At 39.5% G+C, this 13,475-nt stretch overlaps 1 protein-coding gene across 1 annotated transcript in view; it reads right to left on the bottom strand.

Moving 5' to 3' along the window:
- b4galnt4b (beta-1,4-N-acetyl-galactosaminyl transferase 4b) overlaps positions 1-13,475 on the bottom strand; it is an 87,274-nt gene that overhangs the window by 40,107 nt on the left and 33,692 nt on the right. Inside the window, exon 4 of the mRNA XM_079604720.1 lies at positions 2,297-2,395. Coding sequence (XP_079460846.1) covers positions 2,297-2,395 — 99 coding nt within the window. The remainder of the gene's footprint in view (positions 1-2,296; positions 2,396-13,475) is intronic.

The raw sequence follows: 13,475 nt of genomic DNA on the forward strand, positions 1-13,475 counted from the left end.
CGACTCCATTGCCACGGCGCATTCGCACATCGCAAGGGTTCAGTCGAGGGAAAAGAAAGTGTACACTGTGGTCACAGGTGGTATGGTGGATTTAGCTCAGGCCATTATCAAGTGTACTATTTAAATGTTCACATGCTCAGAATAGATGAACAACTGTGTTTGTTTTGCGCAAGGGGAAACAGTGAGATTGTGACAGCATCTATATAAAAACGAGCGATGTAATACAAATGCACCATAAATCATGAAAAAATGGGATTTACTACCATAATCCCCCGGAGGTATGATAAAATATATTGAAATATTCTCGTTGTGTATCCAGTAATAGACTTGTCTGTACTTGTTAGAATAATGTATTATATAAATACATGGGAATCTTGTGTTGTCACACAAAATGAATAGCATTCATCTTCCCTTTATCTCTGAATTATAAGTTACTCTAAACTAAATTCTGCGGTGCATGATAAGAGCATCTTATGCAGCGGCATATGGAGTGTGAATGAATGGTCTGAGATCTTTTGTCTCACTGTGCTACCAGCCAAAGCCTTGATGATATATTTCCCAGCCTGGTTATTCCTACTGGCCATATAATGACATTCAATAACACAGAGAGGAAAGCACATAAATCAATGGATAAAAACAGAGGTTATCTCTGCACTGGGGGTATTTTTTCCTCTCTCTGCTGTGTATCATTGTGGATAAATATCTGACAAACAATTGACACATATCCAATGAGATAGACGGCGGGAGAACGAAGAAGCACAAGGACTCCTGTGTGACATCTTTGCACCGTTGCTATTTCTGGCATCTGGTGCTCCCTAAATCACATGCCTCAGAAGAGCTTTTGTGCTCTTGTAACTTCCTGGAGGGTTCGCCCGCAACTGAAACTTCAGTGTCGAACAAGGAGCTCATCTGTCACAGGCCCAAAGGAAGGGAGCCTTGGGGCCAGCATGCGGTCAGGGACCCTCTTTGATCATTGTCTCTTCATTATCACACATAGTGTCTGGTCTCCTTGCCTGCTATGTCGATGAGGTGGGGAGTGAAGATAAGGACCGTTGGCTTATCGATCGGAAATACTAGAGTCTGTTTCACAGTATTTAGAAAAAAAGCTACACAGCAGCAGCTGGATACAATATTGAATTTCCTTTATTTATGGTATATAGACAATTTGCTTAAGGGTCATACCATGAAAAATTACCTTGATATCAAAAAACAAAATGCTTTGAAAGCATGTTTAATAATACATGTTCCATTTCCAAGGAACGCCACGCTGTGTCGAATGATGCTATGGGGACGCGTCCCGCAGAACCCGATGTCTGAGGCACGTGTGACACTAAGCCACTGGCAGACGCAGTGCGATGACGTCACGAGGTTCACCCAGGCATATAAACAGATTACCAGACTCGAGTCCGGAGATGGGCATGGCACCTTGGTATGCGTTGCGTGGATATCACAACGGTCGGCCGCCGTACATTCAGCCCTCAGACAGAACTTGAAGTTTTATGGGCAGCGGTTCCCCTAGATGTTTTTTTTGTGGTCCAAACGAGCCGTTTGTTGTAGTTCTTGAAAAAATACTTTGTTAAATAAAGTATCTCCTTTTGGAGTGAACTTTGAGCTTTGTAACCTTGCAGATAGTTTTTATGCTCGAACAGCAACATTACACATAACTAAAGTTCAAAAAGTGGAAAAGCATTATAGGACCCCGTTAAAAAGCATGCAGATAATACACTTTCATGATGATGAAGAACAGCATATTTTTCCTTCCAATCAAAAGTGGTAATTTATAAAAGGGTATAATACATGTATATATATTTTGAGCTGAAACTTAACAGATAAATTCTGGGGACACCTAAAACGTATATTACATCTTGTAAAAAGGGGCCTAATAGATCCCCTTTAAAGCATGAAGAACTGGCTGGTTCATCATCAATACAGCGCCTGTTGTTCTCTCATCTTTTTGGCCACCTGTTCATGTAATTTTAGCATGATTCCTGACGGGATGCAGAGCTATGGGAGGATGAGCCTCCCTAAGGAAATCACACAATGAGAGAGAGGGAGAGGGAGAGGGAGAGAGAGAGAGAGAGAGAGAGAGAGAGAGAGAGAGAGAGAGAGAGAGAGAGAGAGAGAGAGAGAGAGAGAGAGAGAGAGAGAGAGAGAGAGAGAGAGAGAGAGAGAGAGAGAGAGAGAGAGAGAGAGAGCTTTGTGAGATTTGTGGTTTTGAGTATTATCCTACACATTATCCTACACATTTCTAGGAAACTAAAGTGTACGTTTCTAACACTATAAAAGGATGTTTTACCTCTGGTTTCCATGGCAACCCGAGGAACTTCTGGGCGAGGAGTCTGTGCATCTCAGCATTGGCACGACTCTCCTGAGCAGACTCATTGAGCTCTTCCCCCTGAAACAGCAGGAACAAGGTGTGCTTAGTGACCCTACATAAAGAGTCGGCTCAAGAGACATTTTCAAGCAACACTCAGAGCCTGTGCTATACTACTATTCATATAATGCCAAAATACAGTGTTTAGTGCATGCAGCTTAAATCAAGAAATTAAAGATTGATTGTTTTTTTTCCTCAATAAACCGAGATGACATTGAATTAGACAAGTGGACCAACCACAGCTGATTCCTATTGTATCTGTATCGGTGGATGGTGTGCATACAAATTCTTGTATTTTGGAATTACTCAGTGCAACAACAAAAAAAGGCTTCAATTATATTGAAGTTACCTGTTGTTAGTGTTTTTTAGGTCATTGTTTTGTGGGTGATACAGTGTGTTTGTTGACTGTCAACCTTATGGAAGAATGTGTAGATTTGAGACATGTATGAAGTGATTTGGTAGTTTTAGTGCATTTTGAATGTGAATTTAACTGCTGTGCCGAGCTGAAAGTTGGTTAGGAGAACTGTGTGAAGAGTTTTTAAAAAGTGAGTACCGGTATTGAGAAATGTGTCCTAGCGACTGTAAAAAAAAAAAAGAAGTAAAATGTGGACTTGCGTTCTGACTGCAAATCTAAAATTGTTTTAGTGCACGAAACCCTCATTAATATTATTTACAATTATTCATTTATCAGATGCTTTTATCAAAAGCAACATGCAAATGAGGAACATCATAAGCATTGAAATTGGGCCGCAGAGGGAACATGTATATTATTGTAAAAAATGTATGTGATGTGGCCCATTTAAGTATTCAACATTGTTTTACTATTAAATCCTGCTAAAATGACAAAACAGACCATCTATGTTTCCTAAATGCAAAATTGTATACCACTTACACCACTCATCACACAGTCAAATGAAATATTACACATCCATAGAAAACAATTCTATAAATAAGACTTTTTACTCTACATTTCTTGCTGGTCTTGAGATTCAGAAGGGCATGTGCAGGTTTTCACTGTAATCCCACTCAGTCCTTCTAATCCTCCACATAGAACTGTGAATTAGTCCCTATCAAAACAATGACTGAGTGGAGCAGATGAATAACTTCTAGACATTACGCAAAATGTTTCCATCCACTACAAATCACATTTAAAGTGACTGGAAGAGTTCCAGGACCTAATAACAAGCACGCGTTTCCTTTAGAAGCCCTGCCTGTGAATGAAACTGCGATATTAAGTGCTGAGAGAAGGAAAAGCACTTAAGCTCCTGTTTTTGTCTGTGTCATGTTGAGTGGGTTGGGGTTAATGAATTGCACAACCAAAATTGTAAGTTCATTGATGACTATAAAAAGGTTTGAATGGGAACACTTTGACACAGGTGTGTGTGTGTGTGTGTGTGTGTGTGTGTGTGTGTGTGTGTGTGTGTGTGTGTGTGTGTGTGTGTGTGTGTGTGTGTGTGTGTGTGTGTGTGTGTGTGTGTGTGTGTGTGTGTGTGTGTGTGTGTGTGTGTGTGTGTGTGTGTGTGTACTAGCTTTACACTTTACAAACATAAAATGCACCAAAAATAAAGTGGAGATACATGGGTAACGTAAATGGTAACATTTATTTGACAGTTCTCAAAAAAAAAAAAACAGACTTCAGATATTTAAACAGTAACAACAAAGCAATGTCCGATCCCACTATAGAAATCCAGGGAAAAGAGTCTGTATTCATCTGTATGCCGTGAACAAGATGGTATCATGATCTCCTCTCTCTCACACTCCTCCATAGTCTAATGAACAATCAAAGAGGGAGACAGAGAAAAAGAGAAAAAAAAAATCCTTCAGAAATCATTTGTGCTGCTTAATATTTTTGTGGAAACTGTGATACATTTGATGATTCAAAAGTTTAATAGAATATAATTTGTTTTCAATTGTCACCACTTTTGGTCAATTGAATGCATTATTAATTTGGTTATTTGACTACACTGGAGGTGCTGTATGTGTTTCATTCAGAAACAACAACAACTCATGAGAGTCATTTATTCTGCAATCGGTCTTCAGTGGTCACACTGTCTGTTTTGTGCTGTATATAACAGTGCAGGAAACAGAGTTATTTTAGTTCAGTATTCTGTCTGCATTGCCTTCAAGACAAATTAAAGTCACTTCCAGCTAAACAAAATAACGAAGACAAGCCTAAAAGCTCATCTATCCCAATTAAGCTACGGGCCCCTGTCGTGCAGTCCAGAAGGAAGGCTTCATCCCAGCTAATGGTGTTCAAGCAATTGGCCTCCCAGCTGTTCTCCAATCCTAATGTTAACCACTGCTGTCTAAGTGTTTGGTAGATCTGACCCAAACATGAGGCCGAGGGCAGGACTCATAAATAAGTGAGATCTGGATCTCCTCTCCGCTCTCTGACAAGACAGCAATGTTAACCAGATGGCTCCCACCGACACCCTGGAAGCAGAACCTAGGATTATAAGCAAGGTTAATGAATTCTTCTTATTTACATTAGTGGGGGAGAAGAGATGAGGCTTATTTATTGTGAGCTTTGACAGACGATATAGGGTGGGGAGTTAGGGTAATCATCATCTTATTTATTTTTTTACTTCAAATTTTTTTATTGGTGTTTTGTGTGACAATGCAGAATGGTACACTGATGACAAGGTAATCAGCAAGATATTGTCCATTATTAATCCCTTCCATGATTTCCCCATTCCACAAATGGACAAGAAACAGCGAAGAGAAAGTAAAATAAAAGAAAAAGTTTTGTCTCTTAAGGCCAGATAAGTAATTTGTTGAGGTCAATTTGTAAAGAAAGACTACATGTCTGCGCACATATTCAAACACATATTCACACCTATATCGCATACCTATAGACTAAACACGTAATACGCATGTGTACGCCGTCAGCGTTTTCACAGGTTTACGTTTTTAAAGCTTGCGCAGAGATCTTTAAAAACATTTTTTAAAGCTTGCAGTTTGGAAACTATTTTGCGTTCTCGAGCCACCAGGCACTGTTGTTGTGCGAATGAGTGGGCCGGAGCGCATTAAGGGTTTTCTGTTAGAGCGGTGTCGTGTTATCGGCCCCCTAAGTTAATAACTAACGATCTTTGCAATGGAAGTGAATCAATCAAAACTAACTTTAGCTGGACAATAACTTTATTCTAGAGCTGCTGTAAAGCCAAATCAATCTATGTTACTTTAATTTCCTATTATCACTGTAAAGCTGCTTTGAAACAGTATTGTTAAAAGTGCTATATAAATGAATGTGACTTGACTTGACTAATAGTTGACAAAAATTATTCATTGTCAGTTATCGGTAAGCTAGGTAGACCATTAATGTTGTTCAAAAAGGGATCCCAAGTCTTATGGAACAGCATTGGTTAAGTCTGCTCTGAATACTGCCGTGCAAAGGCTAAAGACCGTAACTTTGTTTCTGGTCGAAAATGAATGTGTTGACCCCCTTTATCATGTGGATAAGTATCTTGAGTCAATTCCGTAGTTTTTAAAAGAAAATAATGGGTTGTCTTAACAGTAACTTCCAAAACCCCATGAGAAACCAAGGCAGAACACCGTGCGTCAACATGAAGTTACTGTGCCGGTGTTCTATCAAATAACGCTACATCAGATTGTACGGTTTTCTGCCTTTTGTTTTACTGTTCATTAAAATTTTAATTACGGTGTAGCCTGTGTACATTGTACAGCTGCCATCAGTCCCTGTAACTTCTGATGTCCTCAGAGCTTTGTCCTTCACGAACGTTTAGTATGGTCTGAACCCGCTCCATCGACAAACGTGCGATATCGATCGCGAAGGATATATGCAGAGTTGACAGAAAAATTTGACACATGTCGTAGCAGGAGAGCACAAGCACAATAATAGGGCAGACAGCTGAAACCACCGCATACTGAAAAGACGCAGACACAGAAGGTTGTGCTATAAATGCATTCATCGTAGGTAGTCCAGAATGTACAAACGTATGAAGAGCGCGACACCTTCGAACGCGATTCTCAGAAAGCGCCTGTGATAAAGGGGCTATCTGAATCTGAAAGTGTATGCATCTTTAATAATAATAATGCGTTACATTTATATAGCGCTTTTCTAGTTACTCAAAGCGCTTTACATATGGAAGGAGGAATCTCCTCAACCACCACCAGCCGCATCCACCTGGATGATGCGACGGCAGCCATATTGCGCCAGAACGCCCACCACACACCAGCTTATTAGTGGAGAGGAGACAGAGTGATAGAGCCAATCAGTATGCTGTATATGGGGATGATTTTTTTTTTTTCCGAAGGACATCCTGGTATTTTTAATGGCCACAGAGAGTCAGGACCTGGGTTTAAAGTCCCTGTAAAGTCAAAATTAAGTATGTGTTCTGAATTTGTCACACCACAGAAAAATTTGTTATTAGCCACCCAGCCAAATTTGAATGATAAAAAAAGCCGGCAAGTACATAAAATAAGCTATCAAAATCTTGAAAAAATGAGCAGTAGTCTCAGCTCTCAAACGCTGGGGGCGTGTCCGCTGGCTGCGCTGAAACCACGCCCACTCGCGGAAAGCTGCAGTCGCCACATTCAACTGTGGAGTTACTGTGGACTACCTACTATAATTATAACATAAGCACACAAGGAGAGTGAAAAATGTGCTTAACCCATGTGCGACCTTATGGATATGTTTGTCTTTTAAAAAAAAAAATGTTTTGGCAGAGGTGTGTATTATTGGAATTTTACTATTTCACCCCCATGTCGTTTAATAAAACTATTTTGCACTAGGTACAGAAAATAGTTCCACTCAGGAACTTGGGGACAAACATGTCCCCATTGAAACCCATTAAAACTGCAATTTTTAATCCCAGGGCCATTTAACTATAAAATAATTAAATCTTTGTTAATAGGCTTCAAAATTTAAATGTTTAAAAAAAATTACCATATGGTGCCATTTTCTCAGGTTTGGCCTATAAAGCAAATACTGCTTATGCATATTATAGAGCGAATTGGATAAATAATGCAGCTATAACTGAGTGGGTGTGTTGGTATGGATGTCAGAGTGTGGTTTATGTGTGTAATAAAACAAAAAAGTGTGTGAGCTTGTAATATTTGTGAATGAAAAAATCTTCTGCAAATCACACATCCAACCACTGTGTGCACCGGTGGAGCTTAGCTGGCATCTACAAATTTAATACTGCGCCCAAACAAAATCTGATTTTGAAGCTAATTCTTTGAAGTATCAACCTCAAATTTGGAACACAACTTCTTTAGATTTGTCGCTTAAATCGACAAATCGCTTTTTTGTAGATTTATCTTGTAGCCGGATAATCCTAACCCTAGCTATCGCGGAGGGTGAGATGTTTATCCTTTTTAAGGAGCAAAGAAAAAGAGGCCTCAGATAAAGTAGGTGGAAGGCAACCTGCTTTAAAAGAGTCATTATAAAGTTTGCCTAAGGTACTAGAAGGAAAGCAAAAGCTTTTATAAAACTGAATGGTAAAGCCGTCAGGGCCTGGAGACTTTCCCGACTGCATGGATTTATTCGCCACCTGTATAGATGTATACCATTCTGAAAGGTTAAAGAGGAGGGATGGCGCTGAACTGGTAGGAAGCATTCTAGAAGAGAGGAACTGACTAAACATTCAGAACAAAAGATAAAAGGGAAAAAAAAAAAAAAAAATTAAAGGAAAGTTGTGGACCTTAAATAGAATTCAAGGTCCACAACTTTATCTTGTAGCTTTGCACTGCACTCAGCCAAAGGCAAGGGATTTTTTTAAGAGCGTTGCAACAAATTTCTTAACCGTCACCTTTCCCTAAGTGTTTATTCTAAGCACAACAGTACAGAATGACGCGTTCGGTCGATTTCCTAGACGGCTCGACGCTAGTCCTGTCTGCTAACCAGTTTTACAGTAGGCTACTGAAAACAAGAAATCTAAACCAAAATGGACCAAGGACAAAAAAAGCTTATTTTATTTAAAGACGGGGGAAAAAATCTAAGCCTGCCGCTATAATCAGTCTCTATTGCGCACAAGACGAAAGACTGGCATGAGATTATTAATTCAATCGCACAGTGGAAGTGATGAAAAAAAATAAAAGCTTTGGTGTTTATTCATTTTTATTTTTTGATAATACACACTGCTTTACGTCATACTTTCAATAGGCTTATTTTGATTGCTAAAACATATCAGTACTTCCTCCTCCTCCATTAATTAACATGAAATCATCCATCGCCTTTGAGTTCAGCAGATGACTTAAGGGACCTGTTTTGATCCCTTAATTTTTTAAGGGCTAAATGGTTAATAAGGACTTTGTTGCAAGGGAACTCTCAAGTAATTAAGAAAAATGCTTAATGACAGCCTAAGGGTACCCTTAACCTTAAAACTAAGGGTTTTCTTAACTTAAAGGCCCCCTGAAAAAAATGCCTTAAAGGGTTAGTTCACCCAAACATGAGAATTGTGTCAGTAATTACTCACCCTCATGTTTCATCATCTTCGCAACACACATTAAGATATGTTTGATGAAATCTGAGAGTTGGCCCACTCCTTCTTAGGCTGCAAGGTAATTGATATCTGCCAGCCCAGAACAGTTAGTAAAGACATTGAATAGTCTAAGTCACTACAGTGGCTCAACCTTAAGTTTATCAAGAGACGAGAAAACCCCCAAAAATAACAACTTTATTCAACCATCTCTTCTCTTCCATGTCATTCTGTTGTAACAGCTAAATGCTTCTGGGTTGTACGTCGGAACGTAGGCTCACTATTAGTCAGGGGGCCAAAACTGATATTAAAACTTTGTCGGACACTTTTTGGTACAAGTATACAACCTATCCAGTATTAATATTTAACCCCTCAACATGTGTTCTAGCCAGGTTGTCAGCTTAGAAAATGTTTTTTTGTCTATTTTAACACTATATTCTTAAAAGTGGTAAAAGCGGATTTTTTTTCCAAAGTGCTTCCATTTTCTTCCATGTTACCTACTGTAATTTTGGGCAAATGTGCAATATAATCCAATTTATGTGCAAGCATGATAATTAAAAAATAATAATCAATAAACACCACAAGAGTATCACACCACAAGGGGCACTGTTGTGTCAGCACAACTGTGATTTGGGAGCAGATTAAGGCAGCAGATCCAGAGAAGATGATCACAGCAGGTGTCAACAGTACAGTCTGAACAAAACTTTATAAAGGAGTGAATCACACAACAGATTAACTTGGTCTATTTGTCTACACAAACATTTACCTCAAGATTCTACCATCAAATGTTGCCAGAAACAGGTAAGCTAAACTAGGGTGCTGTATTCATAGCAGACATGGAACACCTGGCACAGACGGCTGATTTTGTAGCCAAAGAGGCCAAACACAGCTTCAACAAGGTGCCATTTGATCTTTGCCTTGAGCACATCAACAAAACCGGTTAAGGTTGCTGGAGGATTGGCATCACTCGAAATGAGACAGCTAGAAATTGTTGGTCCATCATCTACAATGAACGTGCATCTTTAGCACAGGACACTAGATCCCTGTTTGGACTGACACATGATGGAGAAGATGATGAGGACAACCACAAAGACTGCCTTCCATCAAGACTCAGAAGGGATAATGATGATGTCATTCAACTTGTAGACCAACTCCAGAGATACCAAGTCTTCCAACTGGAGAATATGTATGAGTTGGTGTCTTCAGAAGATATACTGAATGACCTAATAAATGCTGCAGAGTCTGGGAAACAAATGGTAACTGAGCTGGTGAAAAAAAGAATGAGCACAATGAACACAAACTTCCATAACAGCCTCACTAAGAGAAAACTCAAAACATTCTCAAATCTGTACAGAACAGACAGCAAACTTGGAAAACTCAAATCCAAGTGTGTGAAGCCTGACAGGGATATTTTCCGTCGCATCATTGTATCAATGGACAGTGGCAGAGAGGTTAACATAGATGGGCTTCTCCAAGAAGAACTGTGCGCAGTCCCCCTTTCACTCGCCACAACAGAGTCAGTGCTCAGACCTACTAGCAAAGCTGACTTAGCCACCATAATACAAGCTGGTGCACAAGAGACAGGGCTAAGTCCATCTCTTGTGAGAACATGTACTATCATTGATGGGATGGCTTTAGTAAGAGCAATAGGAAAACCTCAAAATGCATCAACCTTTGGGGATTATGCTGACATTTTCATACATTTTCATACAGAAAGTGACTGGCAATCTACATGGGAACATTACTAGAGTGGATCTAGTCTTTGATCAGTACCTTCAGAACTCCACAAAGGGTGGAATAAGAGCAGAACGCAGCACCACGCAGCGAAAAATTCGCACCATTGTAAGTAATGATGTAAAGATGCCAGCTAACTGGAATAGTTTAATTGAAATGGACGAAAACATGACCAACCTGACACAATTCATTTCAATTAAACTTGAAAGGCATGTCATTCAGTATGGTCTTGAAATTGTAATTAGTGGGGGATTTGATGATGCTGAAAAAGTGGCAATGGCAGCTGGGATTGATGTTTCCCACCTACGGGCTGCACATGAAGAAGCAGACACCCGCATATTGCTACATGCTGTTGATGCCACAACCAAAGGGTATGAGAGGCTCATCATTCAGTGCAGAGACACAGATGTACTGTTGTTGCTTCTTGTGTTTGCACACCTGCTGAGCCCAGAAATTTGGATGAAAGCAGGAACTACCAAGAAACCTGTGCCCTGTTTCGGAAAGTGAAAGCCAATGTGGATACTTTACAGTACCACCAACTTAGGATGCCATGTCTCTGCACCTCATCATGAGGGCCCACTATCAAACAAAGGTTTGGAAACAGTCACTAGTGACCCATCCACAGTTGCCCTCACCAACCAGTTGTGGTTGGCACATGAAGGATGCAATGCTTGTCCCCCAGCTTTTAACCAAATACAGGCCAGGTGTTGGAGCTGACGATATGTGGATGCAAGGAAAGTGGAAGTCAGTGCAGGACCAGGCAGTGTCGATGTCGAAAAAGTGGAATATATTGCAGTGGGGCATGTGGGTGTGCCTGTGCAGCTTGGTGCAAGAATACTCAGGCACTCACATCATTATTATTGAGCTTTGACACATTATATGCAACTATATTGTTTTAGATTATTTGGCATGATATTGTTTTTCCAGTTTTGTAGATTAGATTTAGATTATGCCCTTAAATGCATGCATGCATGTTTTGTTTTGGGAAGGTATTCATTATCAAAACAGTATATTCTTCTTTTGTGTCCCTGACCAGGACTGAGCACATGGACATTGTCTGTTGGCTGCCAACCTGAGAGCCACTGCTTTGATGGGGAAAAACAAACCTTTGCCATACGACTATTACAGAGTTATTACTACTAACTAGTTACCAACCCCTAACCCTAAAGAAGTGAGAGAGCAGTTTTGTTAGGATGGAATTAATAACTATAGTGATATGTCAATTAAATTTAATTTGTGTTACAACCTGGTACACTAATTAAGTCAAATAGCACCATAGACCACCATCTACAGTTCTAAATTTCCGCCTTGACATTAAAGTATTATAACTTGTGCAGCATTGCACTGTCTTTCCCTACAAGCTTTAAATTTGGCATTACTCATTCCCATAGATATGGGTACTGATTGATAGAGGTTCTGGGATACTAGGTTATGTTTCCAAGCTGATATTCACTTTGAAAACTGGTTCTCTTTAGGCGGAGATTGTTTTTTTCATGTTCTAGTTCTGTTGTCTCTTACACTGTACAATAAATGTTCATTATGACACTTCAGCAGGCATCACATGAGTGTTGGCTTTTATTTGATACCATTTTTATGAATATGGTCCTTGTGGTTGTGGAGATATTCAACATTTACTGTTGGCATGTCGTGTTGAGCAGGAAACAAAAAAATTGGCCTAAAATTGCTTGTACAAGTCACACAAAAAAAATTCAGCTTGACAACCTCCCTAATATCTTACCTATGGGTGTCTTCTAACTAAAAAAATTGGGTGACAGCTTGTACCAAAACATGTCCGCAAAAGTCTTAACGGAAGCCCTTTTCAGAATTGGCCCCCTGACTATATTTGTATTTATGTACTATTTTTAGCACTAAATAATTTTTTTACATTTTTTTTGCGCACAAAAAGTATTATTGTCGCTTGATAAACTTGGTTGAGCCACTGTAGTCACTTGGACTATTTAAACAATGTATTTACTAACTTTTCTGGGCTGGCAGATATCAATTACCTATGAAGGAGTGAGCCAGCTCTCAGATTTCATCAAAAATATCTTAATTTGTGTTCCGTAAGATGAAAGTCTTGCGGTATTGGAACAACATGAGGGTGAGTAATTACTGAAAGAATTTTCATTTTTTGGTGAACTAACCCTTTAAGGTTATGAATAATCTGTTGTGTTCCAAAAAAACAATGACAAAATCTTTGTTTAGGAGATAAGCATTCAAAACTTACAGTTTTCCCACTTCCGCTAAAATGGATCACATATTTTTTATGACATCACTGCGGACTTCAGCTTCTCATCACATCTTCTGTCCAATCAAATGCTCTCTAGAATCTAAAGCATCCTACCCCCATGCTATAAATTCCACCTGGCCAAAGTGACCGTTGACACATCACGGAGAAATATGGCTTGGAGATGTGGAGGAGCCATTCAATATCTCTCGCCTTAGCTTCCTGTTTCAGTGGAAATTACATCACCGCATCATACATACATACAGTATAGGCCTTTAAGGGCTTTCATGCAACCAGGCCCAGAACCTGTTCGTCTGTCTATGACATTGACACTCGATTTGAGTGAAGCAATCTTGTGTGTGTGATCCAACAACGTGGTGTGCCATGTTAAGCTTAGTATGGTGGAGTCCTTTTTCAGTTCTTTTTTGTTCTGCTTAGCCAACTTAGAAGTCATGTTTAGCTGAAATAATATATGTGTTATCATACTCATGACATTTTTTGAGATGTCTTGAGATTAAATAGTTGGGCTTAAGATGTATGGTTAAACTAAAATGCATGTGAGTGAGGGACAAACACGTCCACTCCATTAGCCCTCTTTATCGGAAGCCTCCATCATAATTTTTTTTTCTGGCTGGGGACTGTACACATAAATATGTTTATCCGCGAGAGACGATGGCTTTCAATTTGTGTTTTCCCTGCC

The sequence above is a fragment of the Phoxinus phoxinus genome (genome assembly GCF_949152265.1).
Source record: "Phoxinus phoxinus genome assembly, chromosome: 2".
Taxonomy (NCBI): domain Eukaryota; kingdom Metazoa; phylum Chordata; class Actinopteri; order Cypriniformes; family Leuciscidae; genus Phoxinus; species Phoxinus phoxinus.